At 35.5% G+C, this 21,145-nt stretch overlaps 1 protein-coding gene across 1 annotated transcript; it reads right to left on the bottom strand.

The window, feature by feature from the left end:
* Positions 1 to 382: 382 nt before the first annotated feature.
* On the bottom strand, positions 383 to 12,489 carry LOC140167318 (uncharacterized). Its single transcript, XM_072190645.1, has 4 exons — positions 11,837 to 12,489; positions 9,916 to 10,019; positions 8,556 to 8,650; positions 383 to 3,460 (listed from the first exon to the last, which is right to left on the bottom strand). The coding sequence occupies exons 1-4, from the start codon at positions 12,171 to 12,173 to the stop codon at positions 3,334 to 3,336; spliced, it is 663 nt and encodes a 220-aa protein (XP_072046746.1). The 5' UTR covers positions 12,174 to 12,489; the 3' UTR covers positions 383 to 3,333.
* Between the last annotated feature and the right edge of the window lie 8,656 nt (positions 12,490 to 21,145).

Raw genomic sequence — 21,145 nt, 5'->3', positions numbered from 1 at the left:
AACCCTATAACAGTTCGGGGGCACTCGTAATTCACGGACGTCTCTGATTTCAAAGACGGGTCAGTGATTTCACATACGGGGAGTCTGTGATATCTCATACGTCGAAGTTGAGTGTATTAGAATTAGCTTTTCTATGTTTAGCAAATATCTACCTGTGCAAAAAAATATATCTATCTGTGCAAATTCTGACAAATCAAATCAAATGTTTTGAAGTAAACAAATCCCAAGAGTACCCAAGCCTGCGCTTTAATTCATGAATTGGATAGTAAAATTAGTAGGCACTCAACTTGGGCTAGTAACAACTCTGATAAGGCCTACTCACAAAATTATTCCCACTGCGCCTTCACGTTCACAAAATTACTAATATCGTTTGCGACTGGGTTTTATTTATTTATTTAATCTTTTTTTTATTCTGGATAGCTCTTTCAATACATATGTACTGGTCTCCCAAGAGGTTCAGATAACTGTTACATACATAATGTTAACAAAATAAGTATACAAAATTACAAATAATACATATAACATAATATGTGATTGTTTTTCAATATTATTGAAAAACAATCATGCGATTATGGATTATGAATCTTAACAATAGCATTTTTAAACACATGTAGACTTAAAGAGACATAATCTAAACGCACGCCAAATGGAAGGTTATTCCACAACTGAGTTCCTCTATAGTAAAAGGTACGTTTACCCAGAGTGTTCTTCCAGAGTGGAACAATTAAAGTTTTTGAAGATTGACTACGGGTACCTTTTGTATGCATACATTCAGCAAAAATAAATTGAGAACTCAAATAAGATGGTGCTGAACCTTGAAGGCACTTAAACACTACAACAAGAAGTTGATTTTTCCACCTTTCATCCAGTTTTGTCCAATTTAATGATTTCATTAAGTCATTTATTGGAGTTCTTATATGTCAGCAGACATCAAAATCATAGCTAATCTATTATATGCAGTATCTGAAGAGAATTGGATAAGTGAGCACTACATTTTGACCAAACAGTACTGCAATAATCAAAGTGTGGTATTACAAGTGCATTGGCGAGCAGGTTAAGTGTTCTTGGAGGAAGATAATATTTAACCCTGCGAATAATACCAATGCGTTTGGAAATATTGGATGATATACGATTAACATGACTGTCCCAACTTAGTTGTGGATCAAACACTACACCTAAATACTTAAACGAATCTACTCTATCCACAACATTATTTGCATATGAAAGTGAAATGTTATCAAAGTTACCAAGTAAATGCCTAGTACCAAATACCATAAGCTTAATTTTTTTGATATTAAGTGTGAGCTTATTTTCACGAAATCATCTAGCAATACCATGATACTGTCCATATACCTGTCAATTTCAGTCTGTAGTATACTAGGGTCAGATGAGCTACATAGCAGGGTAGTGTCATCTGCATTCATAATACATTTAGAAGAAGTCCTCTGGCTCCTTGCCTTTGAAATTTCAAGGGTCCTCACCAATTTTCAAGGGTCCGATGCCGGATCCGTGCCTTTGAAATTTCAAGGGAGAGAATTAACTACGGCGATTACGGTATGTAGATTGTATAAAATTGAAAACACGGGTTGAAAACTTGATTGGAAGCTAAAATGGAAGTGTACTCAGGGAGCTAGACCTATTATGTGAACCAGCTTTTCCAGTAGAACAACAAAACTAGGATTTTCTGCTCTTTGCTTGGTGTAATTTTTACGGGTCACGCGGACCCGTACCGTAGGAAATTAGCGGGTCCGCGCCTACTTTCACGGGTATTTGACGCAATGACGCGCCTTATTTCGAGCGCTGGCTACCAGGCATAGAGTTTACATAAATAATAAATAATAATGGTCCCAGTATGGATCGTTGTGGAATTCCAATATTAATTTGTTTAAAGTCTTTAAGTATGAAACTAACCAATTTAAGGCATAATCTTTGATACCATAGTTATACAATTTACTAATAAGACTTTCATGATTTACAGTATCAAATGCCTTTTTCAGGTCCAGAAAAATAGCGGCAGTTGCTTTCACGTTATTCATATTTTGAAGAATATGATCAGATACATCAAGAAACTAGAGAGTATGTGATTTATGAGACGTCACTGAAATATGATACTGTTATGTGACGCTTCAAGAGTATTTGATAGCAGAGACGTACTGAATTATGAGTGGCCCTGAACTGATATGGGATTTGTATCATGACAATCATGTACACTTATCTTAATGTAAATGTATATTTTTGAAACTGACGATAAAAAAGAGCAAAGCTTGAGTAAATCAAAAAAAATTTCGTGCTCTTCTTTTCTCGTGCTGTATATTATAATCATAATATGATATCGTTGAATCTGACTGGACATGCGGGAAGTGTAAACAAATAAAGTTCTATATATAATGGAATAAACGAAGAAACATTTAAATCTGAATTTTTATTCAAGTTGTATTCTATGGTTTGTTTCTGGAGAGGTAACACCATTAATTGACTCAGTTTTACGGCACACATACATAAATACAATTTCATCCTTATACCCGCGATATTAACGAGTATGACTTCAATAATGAAACAAATGTCCAGGTTCATACAATAATATAGTACGTCGATTTATTGCCCGGTGCTTTAATACTGCATCGCATGGTTATAGGCCTACTATGGTTACATTTTATTTAATTTATACTTTGATCAGCTCGTAATCGGCGGGACTCATAACATCGTGGGTTGATATATAATAGCGTATAAACAGCGTGGTGAACCGCGCTTTGCGTATTACTTAACTAACGCACGCTTTTGTGAATTTACGCAAGCGTAAGACTTTATTGACGCGCGCAGTGACAAAACAATAAATGTAGGTCTCGTAAATCACCAAAAACCATTGTGCGGACGCCACTTTTCGGTTCTTGGCCACACGAGAGGGGGATGCACATTAACGCGATTAATCAAAAATCGTGATAATAGCAAGTGCCTACATGGCGTCTGGGAAATGATTGCGTAGTGATCGCATTTCTTTTAAGTGCTTTGTAGCGTATGTGCGTGTACGCATGTCAAGATATCGCTCATGATGTAATGCACTGATGTGCATAAGAAGCGATCACATTGACCCACATCCCAGGATTGCGAATTGATGCGAATCTCCCTTTCCGTTAATACCATTTGTCACCTTGATGTGTCAGTGACGTCAACGCGTTGAAGCACGCATCTATGAGGCATCTTTTAAAAGTGCGTGCGAGTGTTACGCCAGCGCTTTGAGCGAACATTAGCTATTTGAAGCTGTGCTTAATGAAATGCGCACTGATATCACTGCCACACCAGGGTGGAAAATGGTATAGAGTCGCCCAATGTTAGCTAGTCGACAGTCTTGTAGATGAGAACAAACCCAGTGCGTATGACAGAGTAATCCGAGGTGAAAGTCACACTCACTGTGTTTCTATTAGATACGTAGGTGCCAGAAGGTGTAGTACTACCACGAAATCTGACAAAATAAAGAAAATGAAAAATAACGGTTATTTAAAAAGGATGATTATGCTATAATATCCGTCTAGCCCTTTTCTATTCACAGATTATCCATTGTATTTCTTTTGTTTAAGGTTCGCTGCCCCAACCATTACCTAGAGTAATGGAGGTGGCTAACTGCTTGAGACCATTATCAACACAATAGCTCAAGATAACGGTCTCGGGCTGCGAGCTAAACAAAAGGAATACCATGGACATTATAGAAACACTATGGAAAGGATCACAACATACATGTAGAATCTGAGTTCGTTACTAGTGTCAGGTAGACTTAGAAAACAAATGCATTTACAGCTCAATTTAAATGCAAATGTTACATGGCAAGAGAAAATTATAGAGGGCTACTGCAGTCCGTATAACATTAACAATACTATTTTATAGAACACCACTGGTGCTCAATTAATAATGATAGTTAAATTTATGCAAATTAAAATTTAATTAGCATAACGAGGTAATAGGCCTACTCATAAATGAAAAGTAACCGTTTCGTTGAATGTATACTCAGTACATGTATATAAACTTGCCATTAGTTTCTAAAAGGGAATCTGTCTTTATCCTTGCCCAACCCAAAAACGCTCAACGGTCCATGCTAATTAGCTACTAGGCAAGAACCCCCGGGATACTACCCGACCAGGGGAGCTTCGCAACTAACCTGCGGTACTCATTACAAGTCAAGAGGCTGGGAGTGCAAAGCCTTACTGTGACCTACCCATAATGGGGAGCACCATTGGACACACGTTACTAGCAAGGGGGTGACACTAAATTCACGGTTGTTCTATTAGCAACGCAAAATCTATGAAAAATTCAGCTGGTTTACTAGCTAGAAAGTGAGGCCAGTTATCGATCCGTTATAGCTCGTTATGAATAATTCATGTTCGACCCTTGGATCATGTTAATTGAGTTTGGCAAATAACAACGTTGTTAGTTTTGCGAACTTTGCCTGTTCAATGAGAGTATAGCACGCCCCCAATACATCTGGGCACAAACCAGGCGAAAACGATCCAGTTTAATGAAATGGCGGACGGGTATTCCCATCAGGCACCAGTGATATGTTTTTTCAAAGAAAGTCTACGAATTCGATATGAAATGACATTTTGCAGTAGCAAAGTCAAAATTAGGACTTGCTGTCAATAATATGAAGGAAATATGTGACAGAGGCAAGGTGGGAAATACAAGTAGTATTTAAGTTATAATAACCTTTGATACCCGACCTGACCTTCTATCATGGCGCCATGATTCGTTTTATGTATTTCTATTATGCTCTCTAGTAAAATAAAATACCAATCTGCGCTGAGCAGACAATGTTACTTGGTTCCCAGCATGAATTATTGATTTTATACGAAGGTAAAGAAATGCACAGTGTATGTGCATGATGTGCAAGCATACTCCAAATATTTACGGTAAATCTGAATAGTGGTCACATGGTGACATATCATGTGTTTGGGAAAACACGTGGCAACATTTTAAGATTTCAGGCTTGTTTACTAGTTAATTGCCATTTGTACTCTTTATTATTTATCTTTGTTAATTAACATATATTTTAAATGCTGATAAATCGTGGTTGGCTGCCCATGATATCTGTTAAATTCAATGTTTTATGAATATAATTCTACCACGCAGAGGGGGTCACGCAGCAGAATTTCACATCACCTGACTTAGCTAGATTTCGAAGCTCTGCTCTTCAAATTCATGTAACTTTCAAAGTTTATACATTTAATATATTTAATAAGATACTAATTTTTTGTTATAACCAACTGGTACACGAAATATACTAGCTTATCACCTATACAGAAAGGTGATTATCAGCCTTCACTCAGCAAATTCACATGCCCGGCATATATGCAGCCATTCTCCGTCTGGATAACATGACTGTCGCCCTCAATACGTCTGGGCGCAAATTTAAATAACAATACGCTATTTACATATCAATGTGGCCTCATGCTAATTTCTAGCGCCGCTTCCAGGCCTATTCCGTGGTTACTAGGTGCAGAGAGTTGATATTCTTGAGAGGGCACTCTATTCACGTGGTTCCTTTTCCAACGCTAAAAGATCACGAATTTTGGTGGTTTGCAAATGAAAAGTGTCCGCACTATCGATTGATTACGTAACTGTTATGAATAATTTATTAGGGTTTTCAATGCAATCGCCTCGACCCATTAATACATATTATCTGTATTATCAAAGTACTTGGAACAGCAATCCGGTGAGTTCACTGAACTACGCCCTAATACTGATGGAGTTTTAATGGCGTTAATCCTCTCCATACACAGATGAACAAATACAATAGATGAAGGTTAACACGTATGACCTCCTATGTGACATGTTATATGTGATGTACAAAAACCTGAATATCATAAAGATCAGTATTCGTTTGTGCATATGAACTGCACATTTACGTTGCTAAATATTACTCATTATATATAATGACAAATATTGGTATTATGACAATACGGTATATACATTGTATATAAAACGACTAATAGATCCTACTATCATGGCGTCAGGTCAATGTTCATCATATCCCGTATGTTTCTTAAAATTCATTCATATTTGAGACAAATTGCTGTGCCCATTTTATAGGAGCACAGGTAGATCCGTGTTTTTTTAATTTTCACTTCCTTTTAATGAAAGAATTAAGGTTTTCCACTGCACGGGGGCCACAAGGGTGATACTAATTTTAATGCTATATTTTCAAAACGAATACGTGTTCCCGATTGGCTCTATAGCGATTTCACAAAAAAGGTATTTCTAGTACAATGCAGCGTCGGACTCTAGCTGAGAGCGTAGCCTAAGTCATTATAGACTCCAAAAAGGGCTCTACATACACAAATGAACAAACACAAAGGAGGGTAGTCTCCTCCGTGACCAGCTTGATTTCGATAGAGCGAAACCAAATTGGCTGCAGAGGAGACGGGTAATTTTGCCATGCAAATGAGGTGAGTGTCATAGCCCTGCTAGGTGTTTCAAATATCTGGTTACTCACATTTTTCTAAAATATAAATTTCATGGTGTTGAAACCCTAGAACAAACGTTGACAACTCTTTGCATTATTCATTAATCATTTGAATAACAATGGTCACGGGGTGAATACACTCCAGCGGATTAATAACCTACCAAACCACTTCAAATACAAATGTAAATTGAGATCAATAACTATTATTGATTTGATAATGCTGGCGTCTGAGGTGTTAGTGTTTTTAATTCAAGAAAGTACAGTTTGGCATTAAACTTAAACAATTATATATATACATATTTTGATGCAAACAATTTAATTTTGCTCGCCGTATATGTAAGATAAACGGTTCAAAACAGACCATTACCAATAATGGTCTGTTTCTCACCCTTTATCTACTACATAGCAGGCAAAAAACAAAACCTTTCTAGTTATCATTGGCATAATAGGTCGTTACTCAAACGTATACGTTTTATAGTCTTGAAGGTGAAAACTAACGACGGGGCACGCATTATAGTAGTTCACTCTCGGCATACGATTAAAAAAATCCATAATTTTGTCAAAATACATCTCTTACACAGATGTCCTAAATCGCGCTATAATCGCATTACTTGTGCATTCAATAATTACATATTTGTAACATCGGTGGACTTAACAATGATCCACCTGTGGATTGGTGTTACTTTTGACAGTTTTTGCAGTGTATGTCATACCTCCTGGAATAGTGCGTGAATTGCTAAGACTATTATTTGTTGAAAACAACATAAAACAGTGGCTTGGTTGATTCCGATAGGTACAGGTTAGGGTGAACTATATATTTGGAAGCACCAAAGTCAATGAAAGTGCAAGATGGGTGTATACTCCATATTGGTAGTATTGCCACGTATAGTTTTGTGATTTTCTGTAATGGCTGCCTTATTTTGGCCGGGAAAGACACTACCATGACTAGAAAACTATACATTTTTGCGATGATTGACCATGAAAACATAGGTGTAGGCCTACATACCTGATTTGTGATTCTACTGCTTACAGTTATCCAAATATGGACGAATATAGGATTTTTAGCAATGGCGTCCATGATTCGGCGGATTTGGGCAGGAAACCCCCGGCCCTGACCCGGGAGCATTTCATTTTTGTGATGTGGGGGTATGACCCGGTTAACTCATGGGGCCAGTTGTTCCGGCGCTTTTCACTTGAATACATATTCCGGGTCCAATTCGGCTTTATGCTAAATCCAAAAAGTCTCAATCGCGGTGCAAAGAATTTTATGCGCGGCTTTTTTTTTCTTTAGATTTTACGGGTGTTCCTGAATATAGATTTCAAAGTTGGTACTAAAGTTATAAATAAGTCATCCCTAACAAATTTAAAAACTCCGGTTGAAATCGAGGATTTTAAAGCAGCAATATTACCTAGATATTGTGCATAAATTTCTGGGATTTTGCGAGGGCGCACTCACATTATTGTACTTATGTTTGTATCACTGCATAAAAGATGCCTACAGCTGTTGATTGGTATCAAAATAACATTATATGATATTCAATATAGAAAATGTGGGGTTCCTAGCTCTATGAAATCAAGCATACATTAAGGGGGTACTACACCCCTCGATAAATGTGTGTCTATTTTTGCATTTTTCTCAAAAACTAATAACACAGTGGTAACAAAAGGTATGTATATTATAGGGGCAAGGAATCCAATTACTACTTTGGAATTTCAGTGACCCAAGACAAGCGGTTCGTTATTTATGATAAGAAATAAGGTACCGCTAGGATGTACCTTATTTCCTATCATATATACTGAACCGCTTGTCTTGAGTCACTGAAATTTCAGTGTAGTAATTGGATTCCTTGCCCCAATAATAAACATAACTTTTGTTACCAGTGTGTTATTATTTTTTGAGAAAAATGCAAAAATAGTCACAAATTTACCACAAGGGTGTAGTACCCCCTTTACACAATTAGAACAAAATTATCGATTCGTAGCTGCCTTAATCATTAAACGATACGCACGTTTGCTTATAACTCAAGAGGGGTACATGAGAGGGGTACATGGGTTAAAACCAATCTCAGGAACTAAGAAATTAACAGCTAAACAATCAACTTACTGTCTATTGTGTCTAAGATTCAGGGTAACTCCATCGCAACAGGTCTCAGTGTCCAAGAACATAAACTGGAACTGTATCCGCTTGCCTTTACAAACCTAATAAGATTGAAAAAAAAAAGGTTTCCAGAATTGAATAAACGTTAGCTATAATATTGAAATATTGTCAATGTTATATTCTACCCAAAGTTTTAACAGTCTCAATGAATGATCCAGTTTTAAGGCCTTGTGACAAATGAATTTAATGAAACGACTTTCATAAATTTGAAAGTTGGTAAAATTGTTTCCAATAAAACTCGGAGTGTAGAGATGCACTTGCGAATTGCATTCATTTTACGAATTGCATTCATTTTACGAACCGCGAAAAATGGGTGACCGCTAGTCATATATAATTCTTGCTAATAACTGAGTAGCTCCTGTGAAGAATAATTTACATGATTACAAAGGCAAATTTAGTACACATCTCTATGGGACTTCCGTTGGTGATGTGAGATCTTCAGGGATTTTGATAAAGCCCACAGAGACACACCCACCACACATATTTAACCGTTGTATGGGTTTCAGCAGAGGTAAATGCGCCCATATCAGTTCGGGGGCACTCGTAATAACCGGACGTCTCTGATTTCAAAGACGGGTCAGTGATTTCACATACGGGGGTCTGTGATATCACATACGTCGAGCTTTGTTGACAGCTCGGCGCTCGATGCAGCACATCGGAACGAAGCTGAGTGTATTACAATAAGCTTTCCTATGTTTAGCAAATATCTACCTGTGCAAAAATTATATCTATCTGTGCAAATTCTGACAAATGGTCTCAGAACACACTTAGATTGCAATGGCTAAAATCAAATGTTTTGAAGTAAAAAAAATCCCAATTTTACTATCCAATTCATGAATTGGATAGTAAAACTAGCAGGCACTCAACATGCTCAACTTGGGCTAGCTACAACCCTGATAAGGCCTATACACAAATTTATTCCCACTGCGCTGGCACGTTCATCAAAATTACTTATATCGTTTGCGACTGGGTTTTGAAACTAGGGAGTATGTGATTTATGAGACGTCTCTGAAATATGATACTGATATGTGACATGACGCTTCAAGAGTATTTGATATCAGAGACGTCTTTGAATTAGCAGTGCCCCCGAACTGATATTACATGAACTGGGCGCCTAATAATAATTATGCCTACATACAGTCAGTCTACTCTGAAGTACAAAGTAGCGACGCGGACGCACACATTGTGCAGACTCTGAAGGCACGCATACATGAAGCAGAGACGCATAACTGCGCACTGTTTGCGCGCGCGTTGTCACTTTGTACTTCAGAGTGGACAAACTGTAATATGACGAAATGGATGTTACCTGAATGTTCCATGTACAGGACCAGTTATTGCCATAGGAGTCCAGTCCAAACGTGGCGGCATAATCCGTCATTGTGCCACCGCAACCACGATAGTCTGCATGATCTGTGGATTGAAATTAAAAAAAAAGATTATATACAAATAAGATTAGGGGTAACCCAGCAAACACAAAATGTTTGACAGAAAACGTTTACATTTCGGGTTATTAAAGGATATCATTTGTGAAAACTTGGATGCGAAACAAGAACAAAATGTTATTAAATGCTAAAAACAAATATTTTGCAATAATATTTTGCCAAAATTTTTAACAGTTTGTCGCAGTGTTTTTTCAAAACGGTTTTGGAATGTTTCATGACCTTTATATAACCCGATATTTAAATGTTATTTAAACGTTTTAACCAAAACTAAAACGCGTTTATTACTTAGTCTAGTCACCATGTGGCTTTGCCATGCACCTGAATGACTTATTTTTCTATCCTATTTATTCGCAATCCTTATTTCTTCGCAATCCCTATTACACACATTTTGTTGTTCCCAAAACAAATCTTGTCCCATGGGTGGGGAAAGGTCATTGCACTTTACATGGGGTCAAATTTCAAACTTCATCAAATTGTGTCGAAAACATTACTAATGTCCCAGCAAACACAAAAACGTTTTAAAAACGTTTTAAATAAGTTATATTTTGGCTTTTGGTTTAGGTAAAAACGTTTATATAAAGGTCATGAAAACGTTTTAAAAAGTTTTGTATGGAAACAAACTACAACAATATTTTCAAATAGTTTCAAAAAAATGTTATTGTAAACTATTTTTGCAAACATTTTTGCCAAATATTGTGTCAATACTGAAATAACATTATGTTAAAATATTTGAACCCAGCAATCACAGAAATGTTCTTAAAATGTTTTTTCAAAACCTTTTAATAACATTTAAATGTCGGGTTATATAAAGGTCATGAAAACGTTTTTAAAACGTTATTGAAAATATTTTGGTCAAACATTTTTCGCAAAATATTTTTTCAACCCCAAAATAACATTCTGTATAGAATGTTTTGTATCAAGTTTTCAAGAATGTTTTTGGAATGTTATTAAAACGTTTTTATACCCTTTATATAACCCGACATTTAAATGTTTTCTGTAAAACATTTTTGTTTGCTGAGCAGTAGATTATCAAAACATGTTTTTTAAGGTTATGAAAACGTTTTATACTCTTAATATACCCTTTATATAACCCGACATTTAAACGTTTTCTGACAACCTTTTATAACCTTTTGCGAATGATGTCGAAAACGTTTTGTGTTTGCTGGGGTATTCCTCTGGTCATAAAGATTCAGCAAATATATAGTTTTACCTATCTAGGGTGTATTGTTCTTGATTTATTACCAAAAAGGTCAAAGGTCAAACATTGACCTCTAAAGGGTCAAAATTTTAAACTTGTTCCGATTTTGATGAACATGGTGTCAACATTTTCGTTTTAATAAATGATCTTAAATAATGCTAGTTAGCAATATGTAGGGTGTTTCATTACATAGATTTTGCATCAAATTAGGTCAATGACCATAGAAACCCATTGGCCTTGACATGTTTTGGTGCGTTTCTGAATTACATTGAATATAACCACACCACTGTAAACAGAGTTTAAAGGTCTTAACACTATTTAAAACACTTTTCTAAATATTTGCACCACGTTTCTAAGCAATCATATGAAAACGCTAAACCGCCTGTTTAGGAATTTGATGGCCTTTGCATAGGAATTCAACACACGGAATATTGGAATTTGAAATTGGTGTTTAGGCATTGTACATGTTTATAAACGTAATGAAATTAAGCGTTTCGAAAAGTATTTTAAGTCTAAATAGTTTTTCGTTAGTTTAAATAAATTAAATTTGTTGAGTGGCTCGAATGTTTATTGTTTGCATTACTTACTTAACACCTCCATGTACAACATGTTGTTAGTCGAATAAGTAAATTCTTCAACTTCGGCTAATGCAATTGTTTGGTCATTTAGTTCACAATCGCCCGTTTTCAGTTCATAATTCACCGATAAACAAGTAGAGTGTCGTCCACATAACGCCGCACAATCCACCAATGAGCGCGTATCCTTATACGCGTTTGCCACATGACCTACAAGATGACCTTCTTGCTTGCTTCCAAATTTTGGACTGCAATTATAAGCTGAAACTTGCCGTATGATGTTGTGTGATGGAAACACTAAATAAATGATAATTAGATCAAATTGCCGTTTCAATGTAATACCATCCATATTTAGACTAACCGTTTTCTCAAATAAGTTCAATAAATCTGAAATTACAGCAATGTGTATTTTTCCGTTGTATACAACATATTCGTCTTGTGGTACGTAAACGTGTATGTATTATAGCTTTAGACCACCTATAGAATCATGAAGCGCTGGTTTAGATGAACATCTTCGCCTCCGCCGGATACTGACAAATTTGCGCGCAATAACTACATTTACGAATTGATAAAGTCGTCCATGTTCAATGCTAGAAGACAATTAAAATGTGCGATGTTAGTTTCAAATGACCGAGTTTAATTCAAATAACACGAAGATAGAATAATTCGCACCGTAAGATTAAGAAACTCCATAACCGCACTAGATGTAATAATCGTTCGTTTTTCAGGAAATTCACAAATCGACTTATATGATTATAATGACCCAAATATTGACCATATTACACATGAATAAACCTAGTAAATCATGACACGATTGATTCCAATTACGTCCAACAGTTCAAGAAAAAAAATCAATCGACGACCATGGCTCATTATAACTACAGAACCTTGAAATTAATGTTGAGAATAATAATACGGATGTTGTGATGTGTATTCTCCATAGCAAATTTGAAGTTTGTACTCTATTTACTAATTTACGTTTACAGTTAACCATTTTAATTTTTACTTTTTTTGGTATAACCTTAATGGAAGTTGAGTGCCCCGGTTGATAACTTAAAATAATGTATATTGTATATGTCTCAGGCCAAAATAATCAACACCCACTAACAGTCCCTGTTTGTTTTATTGTTCAATTTTCATACTAAATTTTAAGTTGAAAATATTTCAATAAAATGTTAATTCTGATCATGGACGTACTAAATATCTTATTTAGTATGTCCATGTTCTGATAAACTAGTGTATTAATCAGCATGAATCACTTACAAGTGTTTTATGGACCTATAACCCCTCATAATCTTAAATAAAAAAAAATTAAAAAAAGGGTTTAATCGTTTTCCTGGTAAATGCTAAAAAGTGCTGTCAATTTTACATGAAAATACTGTATTTTGTGAATTTAGCGTAAAAAACACCTCCCTCCCTCCTCACTTTTCCCAAAAAAGGTAAAGACCCGAAACGAACCAATTCAGCCACACCACCAACACAATATGTAATCAGTGTTACCAAAACTTGGCTCACCAGGCCGCGGTTAATGATTCTCAAGTAGCCTAATTTTTAAAGCTTTCCCCAAAAGCGCCTTATACCGGCTATTTGGGCGGATTTGCCCGAATTTAGAAAGCAAATCACTCAATTGGGCGAAAAAGCAATTGACTTAAAAACTTCCGGTAGTTAATGAAAAGTTACTGATCGATCAATAAATAGTAACAAAACCTATTGTAATTGCAATGTGGAGCTTAGAGAAACCTACATTCATTAGCCAAATTGAAAGAAAACTATACGTCAAATTACTGCCACGGCCTCAGCCGGCCAGACAATTGACAAAAGTAGCCCGATTTTAGGCAACTAACGGCATGCATATTTTGAGTAGCAGCAAGTGATCGCCAAGTAGCCCACTTGTGGCGGAAAAGCAATTGACTTCAAAACTTCCGGTAGTTAATGAAAAGTTACTGACCGATCAATAAATGGTAACAAAGTAGCCCGATTTTAGGCAACTAGCGGCATGCATATTTTGAGTAGCAGCAAGTGATCGCCAAGTAGCCCAATTGTGCGCCTAAGGCCCGACATTGGCATCACCTGATGCAACTGTTTCTTCAGAAGCTTTTAGATGCCAAGGTCAAATCGATTATGAATGTTTTATGTGCCTGTGGAATATTGATGAACTACATCAATTTATATCAATAATCAAATCCATAACATTGATCGGCTCGTGCAGTATGAAAGAAGAGAATCACTGTGTTAATGTCAGGCAGTAGGTTGACTCAATACGTCAATACATTTTAAAGACCCAAGGACCCGTGAATTTACCAACTTATATGGACAATTATCATAAGCTAACGTTTACAAGCATGTATATACAGGGTGTCCCATAAAAAAAATACCGGGCAAATAAATTTGAACGTAAGTCGAGAAGTAGTCATCAGAGTCCAAAATTTTACAAATCAGCGTGTAGCCCATATTATTCTGCACCTTGTATGCCAATTGTACTGGAGTCGGTTGACTGATTGCAAAGAAATGAGTGGTTACATAACGCATGCGTCAATTCACTTCATTCCAAGTTTGAAAGACAGATTATTCAACACTAGTGGTTAACTATCAATGGGCTTCATATTTTGCAAAACATTTGATTATAGGTTTTGTTCAAATTAGAAAACCTGCACGATATTGAAAATGAAAGCTTGCATGCAAGATAACGCTCGGTACTTGTAAATATCATTTTTCGTTAATGTTGATATAAATGTTTCATAAAGAATAATTGCATAAAGAATTCCAGCTGGCTTAAAACCATTTCTCATACACATTAATGTTTTTGAAATATTTCCAAGAAATACAAAGTGTAAATCTTTTACAACTTCAACATTAATGTTGCATGATATCAAACATCACACGTAAAGATGTAAGCATTTGATCATTGTCATTCTTGGCTTAAATGTTCTATGGAAAGTTAAGACATAACATATTTGCACAACCTAAAGAATTACAGTTGGAAAGCCTCAAATTGCAGAAATCAAAGTTTTTTTGGACAAACTGTTATTCATTTTCAGTGAAAGCATGAATAACATAACACCGTTGAATTATAAAATATATAATGTGGACTAAATTTAATGAGATACACAAACTTTAGGAAGCGGTTATGTGCGAGTATGAAAAAGGGCCTGTTGATCAAACTTGGAATGAACTGTATTGATGTGCGTAATTAATGCAATCATTAATTTCTTCGCAACCAGTCAATCGAATCAAATACAATTTTCGTATGTGAGGCACAATAAAATTGCCTATATTTTAGATTTTTGATTCTGACAGATTCTCGACTTAAGCTATTTTTTTCTGAGACACCCTGTATATTCAATAAAACGTCAGTTATCATCATTATTATGTCTTCAGAATCTTGGCTCTATACTTTTGTACATACTTTAAAAAGTGATAAAATTGTGTATCGGTCGATAATCAGTGGTCAGGACCTACAGATAATAATTATTCGTATCTGTATAAACTCTGGTATACATTTGTAGGCCTACAGTAGGCCTATTGCATTTTAGTTCGTATACTTTACGTGTACGAATTGCACAAGTCACTATACAACAGTGACTGTCTCTCTGACTGATCTTTAGCACCCATAAAATTAGTCTCTTTTGGCGACTTTTGTGTGATTGAATTTTTTTTTTTTTAAAATCATGTGGCACGCAAAATCTTGATCGCGCAGACAACCAAAAAAAAAAATAATATGCCTACAAATTTCCGGCACCACAATAAATCGTGAGGATGGAACTCTCTACAAAAATATTTGATACATTTGCGAGCTGTACTAGTCGCCAACTGAAAAACGCCGGGATCAGCTGCACTCTAGAAGCAAAATTTTCAGAGGCCAATCTGTCCTTCACAGTTTGAGATTTTAAGCTTACCTAAAGTAAAACATGCAATACCAAAAATGTCGTGGGAAAAGCTTTACCGGTCTGACGTATTTGATGAAAATACAACAGAACTACTGCAGAATTATGTTTTATAAATGGTTTGATGTGGAATTCCATATGATCTTCAGTCTGGAATGGGACTGCAGTGTTAAACCAGGGCACTTGCCTGGTTTATACTATTAATGTCATGACTGTATAGGTGGGTACAATATAGGCCTAAAATTTTGATATAAAATAAAATATTCTGAAGAGTGAAGACATAATTATTAAATTATAATAAAATAATGCCTGACGTGCGGCAAAAACGTAGAACTGGCGAGCGTTGGTCAAAAAAGCACTGATGCACGCCAGACGCAAATGTTGGACTTTTTTGAGGTAATAATTGGACGCACTTGTGCCTGCAGGTAAAACAATGTTTTTGTCGCACCTGGGGCATTTCTGCGATAATTGGATGCATACAAACACAGGAGAACACTCGGCGGTGTTTTTTGATGTGCGTCAGGTATTTCCAAGGAAAGTGGACGCACACAAGGGGTAAAACAATGCGTGTCGCGGCTTCGTGATTTTGACACAAAAAAAAATGTTTAATTAAAAAAAAAAAAAAAATTTTTTTTTTTACAAGTAAAGATTCTGAAGACATAATAATGATAAAATTGGACGGATATTTTCGCATGATACCTGAATTTATCGATCTCGCTAGAGTTTTCAAATATCACGCTCGACTTCGTCTCGCATGATATTTGAAAACTCTAGCTCGACCGATAAATTCAGGTATCACGCTCAATCCGTCCAATTTTATATCAGTATTCTTCGCATTATTGGCTGTGCCTGAGTCACGAGGGAAGGTAAAATGGGGGGAGGGGAGGTATTATTTTGGCAAGCTAAAGATTAAAAGCAATTTTGGCACACGTTTACGGGCACCGAAATTTGGTATTTGAATAATTATTTAGCACCGTTTGCGGTGAGGTGGACTCATTATTATCACGCAGCCCACGTAAGCGACAGTAAAATCCCATTTCCTCATAAAGATCCTAGTGTCATATCACAAAAGTTCTTGAATCTTGCAGCATAGTAGACAACAAACTGTCTTCACATCTTGGTAAACTGAATGTATTATCTTTGGCTCCAAAAGGAAAATAATATTTTTTCCGGCTGTCAGGTATAGCCATCTGCATTCTTCAAAAAATAACACAACATACGACGTATCTATTATTGAATGGCAAAGAAGAACAAATAAAATTGAAGCCAACCAGTAATGTTCTGTATACAAACCACGAGCAAGAGAGAATGGAAAAGGGGAAAACACTACTGAATAAAAATGCTGAATTATTTTCTGTTGAATGCTCTTATATCTTGGTATTTATGTTTGGGGAGGCAATTGCAAACGACATTTTCAAAAGGACAATGGCAGCTGTATCAACAAAAAAAATCGCAAAATGCTGTGTTTGGCTTTAATTCAATGCCAATTTGATTATTCTTCACCTTCATGGTATTCGGTCTTAAGTGGCTCAAAGGCAAACTTCAAATCACTCAGAATAAAATCCTAGACACATGGTTAAGCCGAACTTGACAGTCTGCATTTTTTTTTAAATCAGTCCAAGAGAACGCCAAATATGGATCAGGAGTATTACATAATAATACCCTGCTATGACAATAGCTGCACTAGGTTAATCGTATAATCTCCTTATGTGGTTAGCATGACTGGGCCAGGAAATCCACAAAGTCAGCCAATGTATGTACATGTATTCGGTATATGTGCCATATCTTTTACAATGGGTGATACATTTCTGGTTTGTTTTATTTCAAAATGCAACATTCGATATTCTAAAGCTTGGTCCAAATCCAAGAGAAGAACCAACTCTAGTAATTTATGTGGTTTCAAATTATATCAGACGTTGCCTTTTTCATAGAAATGGTGTTTGTTGATGTGCACAGTTTCCCATTAGATCATAACATGCTGTTGTACATCCAAGGTCAAAGGTCTTTTTTAATCCATATTTGGCGTTGTTCTGGGACTGTAAATGTAGAGTGTAGAGTAAAATATTTAAAATTATTATGCCATGTGCACAAAATTTGCCCCTACTTGTGTCATTCTTTTTTTTACTAAAACGTCGATTCTGAAATGCACAATTATATTATATACTATGTGACTTGACACTACTTTCTATTACAGTGCAATACGGGATTGGAACATGCTTCCAAATGAAATCAAAACATTCCCAATTTTAATCATTTCAAAGGTGGAATAAGGATTCATCTCAGTAATGGCTAATTTCCAATGGGAGAGTCGATCTGCTGTCTAATGTGTGCTTATTTTCTACTTTTGTTGTTTAATCTCTGAATTTTCTGTCAAAATCTTTTTTATTAAGGACCCCATTAGAAATAACTAGAAATAAGCCTGCAATATTGGCTTTTCATTGTATTTTTATCTTCACTTTATATATAGGCCTATCTTTTTCTTTTATTTGTCTATGTCATATGTAATGTATCTTAAACTTGTAATAGTATAATATATTTATGTATTTCCTATTTTTATAATGCTCTGCTTTGTATGGAATCAAATAAAATCAATTACTCAATCAATCAAGCCCCTCATGTCGATAAAAGCCATATCCTATTGAAGCAAATGATTCTTACGAGTTGTTTCCAAAAATATTTAGTTTTCACTGTATCAATCACAATCAAGTATTCCCACTCCAGAAAATACAGCACTATTTTTATGAGATTAAAACGATATTATCATCGTCTTACATCTACCACATGAAACACAGCTCAATCCTAATAATTCATTTTGCTGGCAATAAAAGTTAAATTTCACTATTTGGCAAAACAAGAACCAGTATTTTTAGAATTGTTGTGACAATCAAGTCAATTTATGCATTCCCAATTTTTGAAAAAGCATTTTTCCCTATAACCAATCATTTTAAATTAAACTAATGCAAGAAAAGTAAAAATGAGAGCACAATTTCGGCATATACTCAACATTTTGTTTTGAATGCTTTAAAAACTTGTTCCAAGTCTTTCATTTTTATGACTCGATTGTCAAACGACATGTTCCCTTTTCTCCTTTTTCAGCAAAGAAGTAAAATAGTGAACTATTTCTTTTATCTCCAGTTAGTTCTAAATGAATGATTAGGATTTAGCTATATTTCATTTGACAGAACTTGTTAATAATTACTGCTGTATTTTTCTGGAATGGGGACTAGGTCTTTCAAGTTCCAAGACCGTATGTTAGCGATTGAACCACATTTAGTCTGAACTCGAGATTATTAGTGTGATCTTCGACCAAAATAATATAACGAAGTCTGGCAGTTAAGTCTTGAAATGACCTCAGAAAATGAGTTACATAATACAGGGTGTCCCAGAATGATTTATACCGTCTTTGAACAAAATATCAAAAATATATAGTCAACAGTGTATCTAATTTTAATAAGTGCAATACAATGCCACACATGTCTCCCACTTATTCTGTGACTTTCATGAAAATAGCTTGATTCATTTTGGCGTGACATTGCTATTACTGAAAATGGACGAAAACTGCATGTGCGTAATTTACAGTGCAAAGGCATCATAACACATGGATCATTTATCACCATCGTCCAGCTGCACTGTGCAATATATTGGAGAAATCCTACATTCTTTGATAGGAAATACACCAAATTTGGCACAGATGTAGAGCTTAAAATGTTAAATAATTCTTGATATGGGATTAAGTGAAACATTTCAATATGACATCAGATATTTAGGTTGAAAAACATACTTTTTATGTGATTTTTACCACACTTTTTACCCAAAAATGTCATTATTACAGAGGATCCTCCAAAGTAAATTTTAATCTTCTTCATTATGTAGCTGTGGGTTTGCCCATATACTGTGGACATAAAATGCATGCTGTGACACTAAGGACGAACCTTCTCTATACTTTTATGAAAACCCATCTCTGCCGGCATTTCAAGTGATGAAACTCACACACCTCAATAATTGTCTTCAAAACTGCCGCCAAAGAAGTTTAAGGTCACTCAAGCGTAGCAAATCCTTTATTCCATACAATGATTGCTTCGTAATATCATAAATAAACGATAGATATCGACTATTTAGTAGAAGTAAGAACAGGACACAGCAAAATACTGCATAGTATTGCTTTGTCAAAACTTGGAATTCACCATTTTTACGCAATCTTCTCTAACGTCTACTAGAAACGTCCAATTTTTAAAATCTAAAAAATCGGAGAAAGCTTAATATATGTAAATCTTAAAATGCTAAACAATGTGACCAATAGAAATGCCGTTCATACCTAAATAATTCCATTTTCTCGGTATAAATCATTCTGGGACACCCTGTATGAACAGTTCCAAATAAGTCCCCCCCCCCCCAAGACATTTTGGTACAGTCCAAAAACGGATTGATCAATTCTTTTGTTTTAAAGTTTGGAACATAGACTAATTAGTTCTGCATCAAGTGAGCGGGTTTTTGTTGCTACTTTTTATCATCTTCATTGCAAAATACAGCCATTTATGAAATTTTCGGCCAAAAAAAGTTGCATTTTTCTACATAGGCCTTTTATGCTTCAATTTGTGTTTGACAATTGTTCCGATTTTAGTGAGTAATTTAATCAAAAAGGAGCATTTTTAATTTAATTAAATTTAAGCTTTTTCCTGATTTAGGGTCACACATTAAAAAAAATCAATGTCTTTCAATGAATAGGCCTTCCTTCATGTGAGATGGCTTCCAATCATCATTCTTCTCTGCTGTTGGTAAATATGGTAATGCTGGTTCCCCGCATGCTGCAGGATTTGCTGCAAAGTCCTTTAAGGTGGTTTTGTACCTTAAATCATTCATCCCTGGGTACATTCGTGAGTTGATTTTGACAAAATTAGTAGTTAGAATTGAAAATGGTGCAATCAAAAAGAAATCCCGACAAAACTAAGACATATAGCCCTCTATGATGTTCTTTAGGAAGTTGAGAAATATCTTTCGTTAGCGAATTATTTTACTTTGAAAAGCAAAAACGTTGACCCAAAAGAAAGCTCACGGGGCGAGTTGAAGCCTGTGAATTTCGAAAATCTTACACTAAAAGCCTAAATGTTACACCTAATTTTAACAATAGGGTTTGAACAAAATATACAGTACCAAACATTATAGTTTTCTTCTGACATTTTATACCGAAGAAACGAAAATTATTGCTTTTTATTTGACCGCAAAAGTTAATTATGAATTATGAATTATAAACTGGTAAAGGTGTAACTAAATATTTTTCTAATTTCAACACCGAATACGATCGTTTCAAGCGCCTAATTAAGTGACTGAGTGAGTGGGTCTTGTTTAACACTAGCCATCGACGGACTAGGGTTCTACGTGTAGGCCTATAACGGTATATATCGTTTAGAATTGAAAATTAGGGGGTTGTAACCCCCCC

This window comes from Amphiura filiformis, chromosome 13 (genome assembly GCF_039555335.1).
Source record: "Amphiura filiformis chromosome 13, Afil_fr2py, whole genome shotgun sequence".
NCBI classification, from domain to species: domain Eukaryota; kingdom Metazoa; phylum Echinodermata; class Ophiuroidea; order Amphilepidida; family Amphiuridae; genus Amphiura; species Amphiura filiformis.
This window is presented reverse-complemented; position numbering and strand designations above follow the sequence as displayed.